Source organism: Fonsecaea multimorphosa (assembly GCF_000836435.1).
Source record: "Fonsecaea multimorphosa CBS 102226 unplaced genomic scaffold supercont1.15, whole genome shotgun sequence".
Lineage (NCBI taxonomy): Eukaryota > Fungi > Ascomycota > Eurotiomycetes > Chaetothyriales > Herpotrichiellaceae > Fonsecaea > Fonsecaea multimorphosa.
Window position 1 is genome coordinate 372,492 of NW_015971649.1, and position 18,211 is coordinate 390,702.

General features: G+C 53.6%; 7 protein-coding genes across 7 annotated transcripts; 3 read left to right on the forward strand and 4 right to left on the reverse strand.

Moving 5' to 3' along the window:
• Positions 1-757: 757 nt before the first annotated feature.
• On the forward strand, positions 758-2,719 carry Z520_07497 (uncharacterized protein; the record flags this gene model as incomplete). Its single annotated transcript, XM_016777994.1, has 1 exon — positions 758-2,719. One exon carries the CDS (start codon positions 758-760, stop codon positions 2,717-2,719), a length of 1,962 nt encoding a protein of 653 aa, XP_016630900.1.
• Positions 2,720-3,998: 1,279 nt separating this feature from the next.
• On the reverse strand, positions 3,999-4,831 carry Z520_07498 (uncharacterized protein; the record flags this gene model as incomplete). The annotated part of the gene is made up of 2 exons (XM_016777995.1): positions 3,999-4,348; positions 4,414-4,831. 2 exons carry the CDS (start codon positions 4,829-4,831, stop codon positions 3,999-4,001), a joined length of 768 nt encoding a protein of 255 aa, XP_016630901.1.
• A 1,369-nt stretch (positions 4,832-6,200) lies between these two features.
• On the reverse strand, positions 6,201-7,353 carry Z520_07499 (uncharacterized protein; the record flags this gene model as incomplete). Its single annotated transcript, XM_016777996.1, has 2 exons — positions 6,201-7,060; positions 7,206-7,353. The coding sequence occupies 2 exons, from the start codon at positions 7,351-7,353 to the stop codon at positions 6,201-6,203; spliced, it is 1,008 nt and encodes a 335-aa protein (XP_016630902.1).
• A 500-nt stretch (positions 7,354-7,853) lies between these two features.
• Z520_07500 (uncharacterized protein) lies at positions 7,854-8,828 on the reverse strand (the record flags this gene model as incomplete). The annotated part of the gene is made up of 1 exon (XM_016777997.1): positions 7,854-8,828. The coding sequence occupies one exon, from the start codon at positions 8,826-8,828 to the stop codon at positions 7,854-7,856; it is 975 nt and encodes a 324-aa protein (XP_016630903.1).
• Positions 8,829-9,265: 437 nt separating this feature from the next.
• Positions 9,266-12,381, forward strand: Z520_07501 (uncharacterized protein; the record flags this gene model as incomplete). The annotated part of the gene is made up of 2 exons (XM_016777998.1): positions 9,266-9,417; positions 9,477-12,381. The coding sequence occupies 2 exons, from the start codon at positions 9,266-9,268 to the stop codon at positions 12,379-12,381; spliced, it is 3,057 nt and encodes a 1,018-aa protein (XP_016630904.1).
• Positions 12,382-13,058: 677 nt separating this feature from the next.
• On the forward strand, positions 13,059-13,912 carry Z520_07502 (uncharacterized protein; the record flags this gene model as incomplete). The annotated part of the gene is made up of 2 exons (XM_016777999.1): positions 13,059-13,571; positions 13,625-13,912. The coding sequence occupies 2 exons, from the start codon at positions 13,059-13,061 to the stop codon at positions 13,910-13,912; spliced, it is 801 nt and encodes a 266-aa protein (XP_016630905.1).
• Positions 13,913-14,872: 960 nt separating this feature from the next.
• Z520_07503 (uncharacterized protein) lies at positions 14,873-16,663 on the reverse strand (the record flags this gene model as incomplete). Its single annotated transcript, XM_016778000.1, has 2 exons — positions 14,873-16,413; positions 16,546-16,663. The coding sequence occupies 2 exons, from the start codon at positions 16,661-16,663 to the stop codon at positions 14,873-14,875; spliced, it is 1,659 nt and encodes a 552-aa protein (XP_016630906.1).
• Positions 16,664-18,211: the final 1,548 nt, after the last annotated feature.

The following is an 18,211-nucleotide window of genomic DNA, read 5'->3' on the forward strand; positions in this document are numbered from 1 at the left end:
ATCAATTGGGACGGGGAGATGGCAAAGAGCTGGGAGAGTGGTTCGCAGGATCCCCAGCCTTGTGGCTCATCAGTATGGGATATGGGGCTCACAAGGCCACAGTTATTGGGATGACGTTAGTTAGGGTTTAGGCGGGCATCTTAGTGAAAACCAGCCATCTGCATTCTGCATTCCCGGATTGCATGAACAGTGGGTGACGGAGGAGGCTGGGGGGCGGCAAGGGCTTGATTAAGCATGGTTTACGGAGGGAGCTGCCTAACTTGGTGGCTGCACGGGGTTAGTGAAGCCTAGATGAAGCGTGGTTAGAGCCTAATGAGAGCCTAATTAGGTGGTACGAGTAGTTTGTCCCGCCGGCGCCTATCGGGAGGGGAACAGGCTCCCAGCAGTCAGCCCACCACCTGCACATAGCAAACTCTCATCCATGCCCTCATCCCAATGTTATGTCTTGTTTCGGTAGCAATGAAACTCACCATAACATCCATCTACAGTCCCCTGCCTCCCTTACGCCAGCTCACCTTCATTTGTGTACGTATTGTGTCGCCATCTAAACATCCATCCCGAGCCTCCTCCCTCGCGTTTCCCTCTCGAGCCGATGGAAGTCTCGTTACAAGAACGCACATCTAGACGCAGGCGACCTTGCAACACTTGACGCCAAACAAACAACAAGCGCCCAAAGCAACATTCGTGCACCATGTCTTCTTGACCTTTCTACGGCATAATCTCCTGAGAGACATAGCTCATCCTCGTCAGTTTGACCATGTCGCGGCCGCCTGCTGCTCGCTCTTCGGTCGCATCTGGCCTTGCGCCGCCACCACCTCCAGGCTATCCAGCCAGTGCGCATGGCTCGGCTGTCTTTGCTCCTCCTCCTCACTCTGTTGCGCCCACAAACCTGAGTCGCCCACAATCACGTCTCGAGCCACCTCCTCTGGCTTCAACAATGGGCCCCATGCCTGGCACGCTTGAACGACCGATCCACGGCCCTAAGAAGCGCCTGATCGTGACCTGCGACGGAACTTGGCTCGACGCCGACAACGGCCTTGTAAACGGGCATAAGCAGCCCCCATCGAACGTCTCGCGCATAGGTTGGGCAATCAAGGACACATCGCGCGACGGAATCCCTCAGATCGTGAATTATCAGGCTGGAGTCGGAACCATGGGAGGCCCCGCGGCGCGTGCCGTTGGGGGTGCCACGGGGTTGGGATTGAAGGAAAACATGCGCATGTCGTATACATACCTGGCTGTCAACTGGCGTCCTGGCGATGAGATATTCCTCATGGGGTTTTCTCGTGGCGCATTCACGGCGCGATCCGTGGGCGGCATGGTCGGCGCATTGGGGCTCCTCACGCGGAACGGACTGCCTTACTTTAACGAGATTTTTGAAGACTGGGAACACCGCGCCGACGACCGTTACGTCTCGCAGTTTCAGGACATTCCGTTTCCCAACAAAGGGAGGTTTGATGATCGTTATGTGCAGGAATTGGCTAGGCGCGGATTGACGACGTTGAACGTCCCGATCAAGGCGATTTGCTGCTGGGACACAGTCGGTGCTCTCGGTATCCCTCGGGTGCCTTGGCTTGAGAGTTTGAGACTGCAGCCGCGGGGCATGCACGCCTACGAATTCTACGACACGACGTTGCACCCGTGCGTCGAGAATGCATTCCAGGCTTTGGCGCTGGATGAACGGAGAGCCCCGTTCACTCCGGCACTGTGGGAGAAGCGGGACAACCACAGAACGAATCTCGTCCAATGCTGGTTCCCGGGAGCGCACAGCAACATCGGTGGCGGGTACGACGACCAGCAGATCGCGGACATCACCTTGGCATGGATGATCTCGAAACTCGAGCCGTTCCTCGACTTTCGGCCGAACTGCCTGATGGGACTGTGGGAGGAAAATCGCGCCTATTACAAGCAGACGAGACAGAAGACGAGATGGTGGAGTTTTGGCGAGATATACGAAACCGTCAAGGGAATCTACGCGTTGGCAGGAGCCAAGACGAGGACTCCTGGAAATTACTTTCGATCAGACCCTGCGACGGGACGGACCACCAACAAGAGATTACGGGGCACAAACGAATTCATCCACGCTTCCGTGCGTGCGAGACTGGGGCTTCAGGGTCCTGGGGTCCAAGACCGCGGCAACTACGATCCCCCTTCTCTACGAGATTGGACGTTTGACGTGGAATACGTCGGGCCAGGCCATGGTGGCAGTCAAGATGGATTGTTGGTGATGTGGAACAACCACAGCTCCTCAAGGCGGAGAGGAGAGAAAGGGGGCCAGGAGAGGATTCCTGAAGAGAAACTGTCCGAGACGGAACTGGTGCTCCTGAGGCAGAGTCCCCGGGTGAATGACTATATCATGCAACTACGGCCGCCAACTGCTGGACCGGGCGGGAAGAGGAGATCTCGAAGACACGGACAAAACGGTGTGCCGAACGGTGGACCGGGCCCGCCCGGAGGTCCACCAGGAATGAGCCCGTATGGGATGCCACCACAGGGCCCACCGCCGCGAGGGTCTTTCGTTGGAGGCCCTCCTCCGCCGCCGGGTGGTGGGAGACGCAGTGGGAGGTCCTTGAATGTGGATGACTCGCCGGATAGTGAAGACGACAGTAGGGAGCGCGACCGCGACAGGGAGAGACGGCACCGGAAGAGACGGGAGAGTGGTGGAGATCCAGATCGGCATAGACGGCGGCGGAGTCGCAGGTATGATGATGACGAGTAGCAGGAGCGAATGGAGGATTTCAGCATTGAGCAAGATTTGTTTTTTCTTTCTTCTCCATTTTTGGTTCGTTGAGCTCTTCTTGATTGTAACACAGCAAGTGAGTGAGTGATGTGAGCGATAATAGCAACATACTAGGTACTGTCACTTGTACAAGAGGATGAGGGGATATGAGGATACCGGAAGTTGGGCGTCAAACAATGAACATGCACAGTCCCAGTGCCGGTGCCGGTGCCGGTATTGGTAGCGATGATATCGCGGTGATGTATCACGATGACAATGACGAACGACGACAAAAAACAATGCAGACGATGGTTGGTGATGAATGTGAAGACTGAAGAATGGAGATGGAGGATTTTCATACGATACCCAGATGCATGTGCAGGTGGTCGGTCATATTTGCCGTCCATGTTTTCTTTTCTTTTTGGCATTTTGCAACGAAGGAAGGGAAGGGGAGAGGGACAAGCATCTAGCGTAGCATACATACCCTAGGTAGCAGACAGGGACAAGCAATGCAGGGTGGAAGGAGATGTGGCCGGGAGAATACCTAGGTAGGGATATATAAAATGAGCTCGAGCATATCCAGTACACCTGCAATATATCTAATGTATCCAATATCAGGTATCCAATATATCCAACACACGCTCTCTGCCCCCTGTTAATAACTTAGGGGGGAATGTGCGTGTGTGTGAGAGAGAGAGAGAGAGGGAGGGATAAGACAGGCATGGACATATATACGCCATGGTAATATATATATATATATATCTTCGGAGGAGGAGTCAGGAGGGAAATATAGCGGACAGACGAGGGTAAGGGATAAGGAGCAATCTTCAAAGCTTATTATATATGTCGTTGGATCTCAATATGCAGGGTCACTAGGGTGAGAATCTAAAGCCCCCCGGGAGAAGTCATCTACATGCATACATAGCTACCTAGTATCTAGGCATGTATGTACGGTACGTCCTGTGGGGACGGAGCATTCTCATCCAGTTGAATTTGTTCCTTCACCTCTAGATACACTCACAATACACTCCAGTATGCAAAGCACTGTCGATTGAGCACAGGGCTGATATTATTGCTTATCGCTGTCCATCTAATGCCACTGTGCACTGTGCTCGACGTGTGGCCGACCAACCCACCCGCCCATGTCACTCATAACATTTCAAGATCATTTCCACTTGACGCCCAAAACACCATGGCACCACACCAATAGCCGTATTTCAGTCGAGCCGAGTCACCTTACCAATGCCGGAAGCAGCGCGTCGGAAGAAAAGGGAAGGAATCATGATCCGATGGTTGCGGTGAGGTCCTCGTCGTCGATCCCGGGCAGCCCGCCATCATCATAGTCATCAAACGGCAAGCCAGCCTCGCGACATCGGGACTGCCACTTGGTAGTCTCAGCCCACGCAGTTCTCGCAGACTCCTTCATCCGATCAAGCCGACTGGTAAGTTCTTTGATGGCGATGTCAAAGGTGGCACGCTCGTTGTCCCATTTGTTCTTCTCGTTGAGGAGTTCTTGAATGTACTCATAGGTGCGTTGGAGGATGGCCCCCTTGTTCTTCTCAGTGCCCGGCACGATCTTGGCAATGTTCTCGATGCCTTCGTTGATAACCTCGCGACGACGGCGTTCAACTGAAAAGCATCAAAGTTAGTGACGTGACTCTGGACAATGAGGGGAACCTGGGAGCTTGTCATACCTTCTTTATGATTGTCCTTTCGCAGTTGATGCCACTCTGCACTTCCCACCGCAGGCTTGGCCGTATTGTTGTTGGTACCACCTCGAGCATCGACAAGAGCTTGAGCAGTGCTCATGCCATGAGCGTTAGGGCTGCCGTCGTCAAAGGTGAATGGAAGACCTGCACCGCCATCATTTGGATTGGGTTCAGGATAAGTCGAAGGGTTCATGCCTGGAGCCGCAAGGGCCGCTTGGGCAGTTCGAGCGTTATCATCCGCCAGCATTCCATCACTTTGCAAGAGGAGACCAAAGGTGGTAGCATCATGCTCGCCGTTTGTATTGGGCATCTTGGCATCACGTCCGACATCTCCGTCAGCCAACCCACGTTTGCGCTTGTTCGTGGTATTGCCGGTAGTAGAGGTAGCGGGTTGATTCGCCATCTCGAAGAAATTGACTGTGCAAAGTGCACTCAAGAGCAGCCAATGCCGGTATTATGAATTGTGACAATCAGGCACAGACCCGAATCACTGCCTCTGGCTCGCGAGGAGATGGCAGCAAGGCAAATTTCAGGTGGGCAGCGAGGTGGATTGTGGAGATGGGACCGGAGTCAACTGTGATCGCAGGGTTAGCCATGGTCAACGAACTGGACTTGGGCCTGGATGGGTGAAATAGGTCAAGAAAAAAGCGGGAAGGGTGAATGAGTAAAGTGATGGTGTGTTGCGACGACTTGTCACATGAGGATTGCATTGCGGGCTAGGGACGTAGTGGGTGGTGAATTGGAGCGCGTCCTTGGGTCAGTTCTGTCGGTCGCAGTGAAGCCTGGAGCTGCTTTCACCTTTGGCGCCGCTGAGCACCAGGACTGAAAGCGCGCCAACATTGCCAGACGCGCTGCGAGAGCCCATCCAACGGAGTGAGATAGGCAACGCAGTGGGCGCCGACCTCGCGAGACCCGGTCAAGGACGACATCATGATGAAGCTGCGCCAACCCGCAGATTGCGCAGCGGGACTTGGTGTTGAAGGAGATCAGGTGCCATCAGGTGACTTGAAATTGAACTCACCAGCACGGAGAGAAAATCACAGTCGCAAGACCGTGAACTAGGGTTTTCTTGGAGGCGAATCTGATTTTCACAAAGAGACGACACGGGCCCAGGGGCGCCACGGGTTGCGAAGAGTTGACGAGTTGTGGTTGTGGCAGTCGGACTGGAATTACAGCATTCAGGTTCAGATACTCGAGCCTCTTTGCAGAGGGAAACAACGACAAGCGACAGGCGGCGGCGTCACGGGGGAAGATGCAGTTCATGTGACTCGCTGAGGTGCCAAGTGGGTGCGAAGGGCGGCAAGGGAGCCACCCTCGCTAGGAAGCCGCTTGCCCCAATACCGCTTAGCGCCGCGCAAAGGTCCTCCGGTGGCTTGGCGGGCCGGAAAAACAAATGGCGGCGGCCGGGAAAATGGCATCTGACATGTGCCAGTGGGTGCCAGCTTCATCATCACAGCAACTGCACCAAGCTCTGCCTGCTCTTCCCTCCATTCCCCGTCTGACTGTATCTCGTGATCAAATGTCTGACCCTCCATTCTCCGTCTATGTAGAGGACAAGGCCTAGCTTCGGAGGGTTATGGAAACATGAGGACTGCCCATGCCCCTCCATTCTTCAACACCGTGTCTTGCGCCTGCCGCCAGCCGCACAATCAATCCATGTCAAACACCGACGCCTTTTGTCTTGAACCTGAGAATTCCCACCGAAGTTGTCAGCGAGAAAACATTGGATACCACAGCAGTCGTCTTCATCTGGTATCTCAGCAGTCTGGCGTTCATGCCGTTGATAGTTGATTGTCATCATCACCGGCATCACCCGGGACCGGCTCTGTGACCTGTTTGAGAGAGACAGCGTACGCAGGGGCGCTGTCCGTGTCCACCATAAGTATCCCTTCCTGAGCTCGTCCAAGGATATCCCAGATCCGGACTTGCCCATCCTTTGTCATGCCCATTACACAGCTGCTGCCGGCGTATCTGACCTCGCCAATCCGCGGATTGACGCCTTCCTCGCCGGCCCTGTTGGCGCAGACAACAAAGGCCTCGGACTGTGCGCCTTGGGGACCAAATAGGGGAGTGAGCCTGTCGATCCAGTAGTTGATGGTGTTCTCATCCGGGGCCATCACCTGACCCGACAACTCCTCGGCATCCAGCCTTGTTATCCAAGCCATGCTAATGACAACCACCTTTGCACGAGCCTCGCGCGCGTGATTGCCAAATTCATACGCCGTCCACGGAGCCTCGAATCGATATGGGTTGATGTCCATGCAGATGCCCGCCGCCGCCTTGACCTGCTGACCCTTGCCGCCAATCGGCAGCACACCCGCCCAAAACCCCTGGCCCTCTTGAGCCCATGTTTCGTCCGTGTAGTACAGGAAGGATTTGCGGTAATGGGCAACAACGTCCCCTGTAGAGCTGACAAAAACGAGCGAATTGTAGGCGATTTTGCCTGTTTCTTCGGCGGTGATCCGTTGGTCATAGATGGTGTTGTAGTTGCCTTCCTCGGCGGCCTCCGGGTATCCCACTGCCACGGTGCATTTCAGACGTTTAGCGGTGCGGGCCGCCCATCGAGTGGAAGGTCCTGCCGCTGTTGGCTCGAGAAATGGTGCTATGGCTGCCAGGGATGGGTGATTGTACCCTGCCACCACGAATTAGCCCCCAACGGCGTAGGCTGTGCAGAACAGCAACGCCCATCTTTCCTCCACGCGAGACAATGTGCCCCTCCTATCAACCTCTTCCTCTTGGAAAACGGATCTCTACTCAGGTGCCTCTGACTGACTCACCGGTGAATGCAAGTTCGGGAAGGACCAGTAAGTCGACGTCCTCTAGAAGACCCTCTCTCTCTTCTCTCATCAGCAGACTTTCCGCTCGGCTGAAGTTGGCTGCGACCTCCCCCAGCCGCGGAGAGAACTGTAGAGTCGCGATCTTCATATCACCACCTGGGCAGTGACCACGGCGACATCTCGATCAAAGTCGCGAAAAAGAGGCAGTGATCACGCGAGGGGCATGCTCTAGCAACGGATAGCGGATTCTCGATTCCTCAGCACAGTTTAATCCCGAACTCAGCGACCCTGGAGGTGGGGAATGCCAGTGCTAAACAAATGCAAGAGGAGCAAGATCCGGTGCCGTGTACAAATGACTTGAGTTGAGATATGGTGGTTGATCAATCACAAATTCGACCAGAATTGCGGTGGGAGTGGCTACGGCGGAGCAGGGGAAAGTCTCGTCAATTTGCAGCACCCAATAAAAGTAGCAAGCATGTGGTTGTACCTACTAGGTAGGTAAGTATGGTAAGAGCGAAGCATTGGCCATTCCTGATCAAATCAGACATAATCTGATCTGATCAATCTGTATGATAATGCGGATCCGGTATCTGTAGGTCCCTAGCAATTCATAAGTCGGCGCCAGCCTTGTGCTGCTGTCGTAACACTTCAAGCAGCTTTTGCACCCTCTTCTTCCTCAGCAACATTCTCTTTCTTCTGCCTCTCTCTTTCCCGTTTCCTTTCTAATAACCGGTTCAACTTCTTGGCCACATTGAATACGCCTCCCGTTCCTGAGCCGCAGGCAGCACACGAGGGATCTTTTCGAAACCGTTTCAGGGCGCATGCCTCACAGAAGTAATGGCCACATTTCGTGACAATGGGGTTTGTATATGATTTTTTGCAGATAATGCAGGCAAACGGTATGCTCTCAAGTAGCTTTTCATCGTCTTCGTCCTCCTCTTTTGATTGAGCGTTGCGGTTGGCAGATGCCACAGTTTTGGCGGCCGGATTCTTTCCTTTGGTGCTGATTTCCCAATCTCGGTCAAGCTGCCAACCTTGCTTGTAGTCCTCACGTGCATGCAGGAATTTACAGTTGTCTCCAAATCCACAGAACCCGGTCTGCTTGTAATCCTTACAGACGTCGGGAGCAAAATCTGTAACGGTGATCGTCCTCACGTTGGTTGAAGATTTGACGGGTCCGACCTGTTTCGGGGCTCGATCTGGATTCTTCTGTATGAATGACTGATAGTTTGCTACGCCTTTGTATGTTCCATCCGAAGCTGCTATGTCTGTCGCTTTGGACGAAGACTTATCAGACTGTTTGTTGTCATCTTCATCGTACCAATTCGATGCTTTGGTGGCATCGTCCCTGTTCGTTGCAGCGATCACGGGTGCGGCCGAGGCCTCTTCGTCTGGCTTCTGGCGAGGTTGAGGATTGGCCTTTGACGATGCGGTGACGCCTGCATTCTTGCGCCTTCGCTTGATTTGTCTTCCCTCCTCGTCCTCGAATGATGAAAAGCCCGAATCCGAGTCATCGTCTTGTGGAGGGGTGGCGGCTCGCTTTCGAATGGTGGACTTGACTTTGGGATTTCTTTTTTTGAATGTGACTTGGGGTGTCTCAACGGCAACTTGTGGGTCCTCCATCGTGCGCGTAGGGTGAGAGAATCAGGAGGTGAAAGTCAGGAATATGAAGCACGACCGACTCAAGATTGAAGGCGCAAAGAGGAGGCGAGGCTTCTGGAAGCTGCGCAGACCGTAGCGCAGGCGGCGAGGCGGATTTCTAAACTCGCTGGATGTTGCTTGCATAAGCCAAGCAATTGATCGACAGCGCTAAACCTTATTTTCGACTCGCCATAGTTTCCTTGTGTGGACATTCCTGTCACTTTCTCCGACTGCATCTCCAACCCCTTCTGCCCTTCAACCTGCGCCCATTCTGAACCCGCAGGATAGACACACCCAACAGCATGTGGCAGCGTTAGCACTCGACCTTTCTGTTCTCTTCTACCATGTTATTCAATCTCATGTTGCCTTGAACATACCTATCCCTTCCTTGGGTGGCCTGTCATCCCGCAAACAGGGCCATGGTAGACAATGCAGGCCCAGGTCACCAAGCTGGGACTTCTGGAGACGCCTCTCCAATTCTCAGTCCGACCGCAGAGGAGCGTAATCGACGTAAGATAGTCAGCTTCAAGGTCACCCATGTCCTTCTCACTCTCTTTCTCTTATGGTTGATGTGAGTGGTGAAAGGCAACGCGTTGTGCCTGCGCTCAAGCCATCGGCTGACTGAGTTAGGACTGTACATATTGTTGGCATTCTCTTCTTTGCTAAAGGCTTTCTTCTCACCAGATTGGTGTTGGACAACAAATCCGAATGTGGCATACTTCCATCTGACAAGCCTTCTCGAGAAATTGGCGGATGCTGGCATCCAAAGTCGTTCGATCGGGCGGTTGTCATAATAATTGATGCTTTACGATATGATTTCACCATTCCTTCTCATCGTTTCTATACAGAACCTCAGAAAAAGTTCTATTTAGACAATCTGCCCATTCTTCACCAGACCGCTGCTTCAAACCCTGCCAATGCAATCCTGCTCCCATTTATCGCCGATCCTCCGACTAGCACCCTCCAACGTCTCAAGGGCTTGACAACTGGTACTCTTCCTACATTTATCGATATTGGTTCAAATTTTGCGGGTACAGCTATCGAAGAAGATAATATCATTTCTCAGCTGAAAGATGCCGGCAAGACGATTGTACAACTTGGAGATGACACATGGCATTCCCTCTTTCCTGGATATTTCCATCCGAATATGACACATCCGTATGATTCTTTCAACGTGTGGGACCTGCATACTGTCGACAATGGGGTCATCGAGCATATTATGCCTTTGCTTGACCAGACGCCGGTCCAGTGGGACGTTATTTTCGGCCACTTCCTTGGGGTTGATCATGCAGGCCACCGGTACGGTCCTGACCATCCGGCAATGGCCGAAAAGCTCCGTCAAATGGACGGTGTCATTCGGCAAATAATGGAGAAGATTGACGAGAAAACGCTCCTTGTCATTATGGGCGACCATGGTATGGACACCAAGGGCGACCATGGTGGGGAATCCGATGACGAGATCGAAGCAGCGCTTTGGATGTATTCCAAGAAGCCTTGCTTCGGCCGCATCGACGCGGCCGACAGCTTGCCTCCGGCTACAGCGAAGGAGCGCCCAGTTGGCCAAATTGATCTGGTCTCAACTCTATCAATCCTCCTTGGCCTCCCCATCCCCTTCAACAACCTCGGCAAACCAATTGCTGAAGCTTTTGCAGGGCCTGGTACGACGGACTGGGAAAATCTTGCCAGAGTGGAGCAATTGGTCCAGAGTCAGATCTCACGATATCAAAAGTATTATACGCGCTCGCGGGACCTAGGTCTGCCCCAAGAAGCATACACCAAGCAGAACCAGTATGTGGTCGACGCAGTAGATGCTACGGCGCACGGCAAGTGGCAGGAATCACATAATGCCCTTGTCAACTGGCATAGAGAGGTGATATCCATGTACAGACAACTGTGGGCCAATTTCAACTTGACAGATATGTTGATTGGTGTTCTGCTTTCGGGTCTCGGGTTGGGGTTTTTGTTCCTGTTTTCCTGCTTCTTGGAAGGAGACAAAGCCGGTCTCGCAGTGCATCTGCTCAGGAGCGCTGGACTGGGCTCCATGACAGGCGCTGCGCTCGGCGCGCTGACTGGACTTTTCTTGCCTGCGCACTTCACTGTGGCGGCGGGATTGATCTTCGGCGCAGGGATCGGAGGCGTCGTTGCCGCTTGCTTCTGGTCTTGTCAACACCTTTTCGCTCCAAAGTCGTATGTGCCATCCGCATGGGGGTGGTTGGCTTTCGTCTTCTGTGTGGCCCAATCGGCGGGATTCGCATCGAACTCCTATACCATCCACGAAGACACCATCCTCCTCTTTTTCCTGAGTTCATTCGGCATCGTCTCCTTGGTCTCGTCATTACGACAAGCGTCCAAACCTGATCGAGTACTGGGCGCATACCAATCCGTCGTCTTCGTATTCCTCACCCGAGCCGCGTCATTTTCACGTCTTTGTCGAGAAGAGCAAATGCCGGGCTGTCGCTCCAGCTTTTATGCTTCGACAAACTCATCAATCTCGGCCCCCTGGCAGCTTCTCATCCCTTACACCGTGGCTCTGATCATACCGGAAATCATTAAGGCGTTCTACAAGGGCACTGCATCGTATGCAGGGTCGGCCGGGTTTTGGATTGGCTTCAGTGTCCGCATGGGCTTGTTGCTCGTTGCTGCCTACTGGACGGTAGATGCTGCGGATAATGGGGACTGGCTGCTGGAGCGAGTCTCATCAGCGACGCTCAAGACAGTCAACATCACGCTGGCCAGGTGTGCCCTGGCAATCGCAATTCCTGTCGGGATAGGGACCTTTGTGTGGGCAAAACCCTGTATCGATATCTCGATAACCGAAGCGACGACTGCCAAGGACGAATCTGGCGCCCGTGGCCGGCCCCAGCTAGCTGTCTTTGGCTATGCCAACGTCTTTGGCAGCCGTCACTTCATTATGATACCGATCCTTGTCCTTGCAGTGTCACTGCTTCTGCCACCCATGGGTCAGTATTCCATCGCTATTCTCAGCTGGCAGATCTTGTGCCTCCTCGAGATCCTAGATACCAACGGACTTATGATTACCTCTGCCACCAAATCCAGCATTGGCCCTATTATGCTCGCAATCCTGGGCTCCTACCATTTCTTCAAGACCGGACACCAGGCAACCCTAGCCTCGATTCAATGGAACTCGGCATTTGTGCCGCTGCGTACGATTCAATATCCTTGGTCTCCGCTTCTTGTCGTGCTCAATACCTTTGGAGCTCAGATTATCTGCGCGGCAGCGGTGCCATTGACGGTTCTATGGAAGAGACCGGTCGACAAAGCAGGTGTACGCGGGTTATGGAACGACGTGCTCGGGGCTTGTCTTAAGCACGCTCTGTACTATGCGACCATCCAACTGGCAACGACGATGTGGGCAGGACATCTGCGACGGCATTTGATGCTGTATCGAGTTTTCATGCCACGATATCTCATGGCCAACGGGGTGCTGCTGATCGTGGATCTAGTGCTGGCTTTGTTTGCCTTGGCCAGCGTTCGGGTGGTCGGGCTCAGTGTTGGGGAGGTGTTCGGCTTTTGAACCCCACGGACTAGTGGCTCGCTGCGGGATCTGCACCGAGCCGAGAGAAGGTTCTCTAGCCATTATTGAGCAAGTTCCGGTGTGGAACTGATGGGCTAAGGTCCTCAGTTCGTCAGTTGGTCTGGATCTGGCAAATGTATTCTGTACAAACCTCGAGGCAGACACGGATCAAGTCTTACGGCATCAAACCATTCATCTAAGAGAAGCAGCCATTAGTCACGCGATACACGGAAAGAGAAAAGCTGACTCAGGACAGACTCTTAAGGGGTCTCCAAGCACCTGTTGGCCGTTGAAGCTGGATTTCCGAAAGCGAAGAATGGGGCCCAGGCACAAGCGCTGAATGCAATGTCAAGCAATGGCCGTGCGTCTGTCAATGCCCTTACGTCATCAGCCAATCTTCGTTGCCCAATTGACCGAAGCAGCTCCAGCAGCTCCAGCGACTCCAGAGACACTCGCCGTATATTAACCAGCTGCGGGTTGCAGTCACTGTTCCAAATTTTCACTTGCTCCCTTCTTCTCTTCTTTCTCTTCATTCTCTTCAGACTTGTCTTGAAAGACCTCTTCAGATCTTGCTACCTCGTCTCGCCTTATCACAAGCCAACCATCCTACAACCCCCTCTGCCATACTCTGTACCCCGCACCCATCACCCATTGAGAAACCCCCTCCATCCGCCAAAATGCCTATCTCGGTGCCCTCCGCCACCTCTCTCCACGACCTGTTCAGCCTCAAGGGCAAGGTCATCATCGTCACCGGTGCCTCCGGACCCACCGGTATTGGTACTGAAGCTGCCCGAGGATGTGCGGAAATGGGTGCCGACGTGGCCATCACCTACTCGAGTCGTCCGCAGGGAGGTGAGAAGAACGCCAAAGAGCTCTCGGAGAAGTATGGCGTCAAGTCCAAGGCGTACAAGTGCAACGTCGGCAGCTACGAAGAGGTGGAGAAGCTGGTCCAAGACGTCATCAAGGACTTTGGCAAGGTCGATGTCTTTATTGCCAACGCCGGTCGAACCGCCGACAGCGGCATCCTTGACGCCCCCGTTGAGAAGTGGAACGAGGTCATCCAGACCGACTTGAACGGTGTCTACCACTGCGCCCGAGCCGTCGGTCTGCATTTCCGCGAGCGCAAGACCGGCAGCTTCATCATCACCGCGTCCATGTCTGGTCACATTGCCAACTATCCTCAAGAACAGGTCAGTTTCTGATGACCTTTTTTCGTGTGTGATTTTACTAATTGAATATGTAGACCTCCTACAACGTCGCCAAAGCCGGTTGCATCCACATGGCCCGCTCGCTGGCCAACGAATGGCGAGATTTCGCCCGCGTCAACTCCATCTCCCCCGGCTACATCGACACCGGTCTCTCGGACTTTGTGCCCCAGGACATCCAAGCGCTGTGGCACAGCATGATCCCCATGGGCCGTGACGGCAAGGCCACCGAACTCAAGGGGGCCTACGTCTACCTTGCAAGCGATGCCAGCTCGTACACGACCGGCACTGATATCATCGTCGATGGTGGATACTGCGCCCGATAAATGCTCAATGGCAGAAAGAAGGTCAATCGAGGTGCACTGAGAAAATAGTTGGAACCATGAACCATGAGCGAGTTGAGGGACTTAGTCTCAGCCACCTGCAAGCTGCTTGCAAAGACGTGGTGTGTTGTGGTGCAGGGACCTCGAGAGGCACTGACACTGACACGTGTGACGAGGCTGAGCTAAAACTTCCCCGTTCAGGGGCCAAAATTCATACAAACCCATCTACAAATGAAACCATTTCTCCAAACGAGCCAAAAAGCTACGCCGTGTTTTGTCCATCCTGCAACCAATAAACAAGTGTTGCGTCTTCTTTGATCTCTTCCCTCTTTTCTTTCTCAAGCCCACCCCACCCCCGGTTTACATCCTCATTTCGCAACTCCGGCTATCGAGATGCGCGGCTTGCTTCAACTCGGTCACCGAATCTCATGGACCTTCGCCGTTTCTCACTCGCTTGCTTTTTTTCGACGTTGTGAAGAGAAGAAAAGAAAATAATTACCCGTTTGCCCCTCCTCCAATGTGGCTACCTAGATAGGTAGATGGATAGTCATCTCAGAGTCCCGGCCCGGGTTGAACTTTCGTTGGCTGCACCCTCGTGACCGCCTGCCCTCTCAGCCTGCGCCGTCCTTTTAAGCCCTGCAATATGGAACACCGGTATCGAATCGATGCTGCAGGTGGATCAGTCTGATCACGCATGTGACCGCGCCTCCCACCGTGCAAGCGGCGAGGAAAGAGAAAAACGCCTGGGGAGGTACAGACAGGCTCTAACAATGTACTTTCTTCGATTGGCTGCCAGGGTCAGCTTTGTGGTGCGGGGCGGGCGTCATACTCGCACATCCTCAGCATCGCCGGGCAGACGAGGCTGTGTATACAGACAGGTACTATCAAGTAGACTGACTGATATCCCTCGTTCGAACTCTAGTAGTTGTTGCTATTTCCCACCCTCACCCAAGACTTGCCCCCTTACGTATTCCTCGATTCCGTCATCGCCTTCCTCAAGCTTAATCTCCCACTCATCCCGGCACTCGGCCTGGCCGCCCCCAAGAGCACCTGATACGGTCTGTGTCCCTCCACGGTCAACCTCTTCTCGCCACTGACGCCATCCGCGAACTCATCCCTGGTCTCCACGGGCCTCCAATCCCCTTCCTCGATCTTCTCGCCGTCGTATTCCGCCGTAAAGTCCACTTCTCTGATCACCAGGGCGAGGACGACCTTGGCCTCCATCATGGCGAGTTCCTGGCCGATGCAGTTCCGGGGACCCTTTTCGAACGGCCGCCACGCGTCTTTCCCGGCCGGCGTGTGGAGTTTGCAGTCCGGAAAGGGTGTTAGCGCAGGGATGAAGCGCTCGGGAATGAATTTCAGGGGGTCCGGGAAATATGCCTCGTTGCGGTGAATCATGTGCGAGACCGGCCACATGTCAAACCCTACCATGGGGCATTCTTTGCCCGTTGACGGATCGATGATGATCGTCTCCTTTACCGAGGAGATTTCGCTGGGACGTTTTAATTCGCGGATGGTCGAGGCGGGGGGGAAGATGCGAAGCACTTCTTTGATGACGGCGCCGAGGTACTCGAGTTTGTTGACGCTGTGCGGGTCGGACTTGATCAGCTCGGCCATTTCGGACGCCGTGACGTCGTGGCCGAAGACCGCGTCAAGCTCTGCGACGAGTTTGGTGTAGACGTGCTTGTGCAGATGTACGAGGTACATGGTGTATGAGATGGTCGCGCTGGTGGTGTCGTGGCCTGCGAAGATGAAAGTTTTGATGCTGTCGATTGCCATTGTGCGGAACGAGCTCGTCATGCCGCCACTACCACCTCCTTTGGCGGCCGCTGCGACCTCCTTCTCGTACGCGTCGAGAGCAAGGTCCACAATCGAGCGCTTGCGGTCTTTCTTGGGCTTTTCCACATCACTGGCACCATTGGTACCCTGTGAGGTCTTCCGGGCAGCTATCTTCTTATCGATCTCGGCACCCAGCAGGGCGTCAAGTTTCCTTGCATTCCACCAAAGTCGGATGGGACGGATGAGATTGATGTCGTCAAGCGGTCCGATACTGGCGGCGTTCGGCATCATCTGCACCTGTTTTCGAAACGTGGTGACGATCGGGTGTGGACGTTTCTGGCTGTCAAAGTCCGAGTCCATGACCACTTTGCCAATGATGTCAATGGCAAATCCTATGGACAGAGGGTCGAGTTCCACGAGCTCGTTGGATTTGGCCTTTTCGAGAAGCAGATCGAGGAACACGAGGCTGGAGTCGACCACGTAAGGGACCAAAGTGATCAGGTGGCTTGCGGAGAAGCCTGGGTTGAAGATGGATCGGAGGGACTTCCAGGCCTGGCCTTCCAAGCCGACCATGTTGTTGGCGCCGAGGAGTTTTGTCAAAAAGTCGGTCGTCAGTCGCGATTTCGGCAGCGATTGCCCTGCTGTCAAGTACTTGGAAGCAACCTCCGGGTCGGCAACGAATAGCCAGCGGGGACCCAGTGGCCACCAGTCGACGTAGAAGACATCTGTGAGTTGGATGTGTTCTCAGCATTTGACATTGAAGACGCGTAGATATAGGTTCACAGACTGAAGCAATACCTCACGGTACAGCCCTTTGTCACAGAGAACGCCGAGACTCCATGGCCGGTAGAACTTACCGCCCAACTCATATTTCTTCCTGATATAGTTCCCCCAGTTTTGGACGTGACAATTCGGAGGGAAGAGCTTCTTGCAATCTCCTGCAATCTTCAAGTGACCCCAGAACCGGCTTTCCATGGGCGGTTGTGGCTGGACAAAAGGGGGCGTCAGCGTCTGCTATAGCAACCCTCCCCCCCACCACTTGGAAGGCGCCGAATGGTCCGGTGATATGCATTAGTAGATGCGAGACACTTACCAGTCCATCGAGCTCTGCTCGTTTCTTGTAGACCAGGTTGACAAAGTACACTGCTGCCGCTGTCAGCAGTGCTAGGACTGCTGATATAACCCGCCACATGGTTTCAGCATCCACCTGAGAAGTTTGCAGATAAACCCTTTTTTTACTCTTCCCAAATAGATGCAGAAGATGCAATATATATGTAAGCTGGCAGCTGTGTCGTCCGAAGCGAAGGAATATGGGGTATTTGATAGTGGAATTTGTGATATCGAATCACGACTGGTTGCGTTGCACGGGGGGCTATCGGTCCGAAAACAAAAGGGGCACTAATCAGCTTGTTGGCCAGCATCCATTCGGTGAGATGTGTCTCTCTTGCAGCCACAGGTAAGCAGCGGAACGGGCAAAGAGTACGGTGGCTGCCCAGAAACACGAGCCAGAGTAGAAGAAATCTCAGGTGGACTAATATGCTGTTTCCCCGTCCAATGTAGTTGATTCAAAGTAACTGACCCGCAACAAGGTCCGCTGTTGAGAGGAGCTCTCGTGCGGATAGATTGCTAAAGGAAAAGCAGCTGGCGGATTGACTGCTTGTTGGTGCTAGGTCGAACGACGAAGGATTCAAGCAGCGGCCGCATCCCCTGGATTCTAGTAGTTGAGAGCCGAATCGTACGATCAGAAGCCCGTGAGGCGTCCCATGGGGGCGGAAAGCAGCACGTTGCTGCAGTGTGACTCTTTTAGGCTGAGTGCATCTGGAATCTGGACCATTCCTCACTGCAAATGTTTGTAAGCCGCGCTTGGCTCGTAGGATGAAGAACCATGATCAAAGCTCGATGTGGAAAACCATTTGATATAATACGAGGTATATGGACTAGAAGACTTAGGAAGCCTTGTGGTACCACCCTGAGCCATAATGCTTCTACCCAGCTTCCACTGGTATCCCTCACGCAGGGCTTTAAATAGATATGTTCATTTTTAATGCCAATCACGAAAGAACAGAGGAAAATGCTGGGACAGTCCTAGTCGACAGTTCCAGAGGTCCGGACTGCAGCGGGTAGACTTCAGCCTCCATACATCGAATGATATGCAATATGTGTGCAGAGAGATGATGTCACGGATGAGAATAAACGCGCTGGCCTTTGTCTGCAGGAGAACTCATGTACCCATTTTCGTCCATTATGTGTCGAAGATCAGAAGGTATTTACTGGCCCCGTCTATTGGGGGTCGTTCGACATCAGGAAGAGATCAGAGCCTTAAACACTCGCGCAACAGCCGTTGTGCTGGCGATGCTTTGTCCAACAGTGTAGTCTGGCCAGTAGCGGTCGAAATGTGGGATAATTAATGACAGGGCGAACCAGTGCTGCTTATCATAAGATCGTGAGATGTCGAAGCGGATGTGTAAAGACAGGGTTTCTGGAGTGTGACTGAGTCAACGAAGATCGACGCTTAGGAGACGG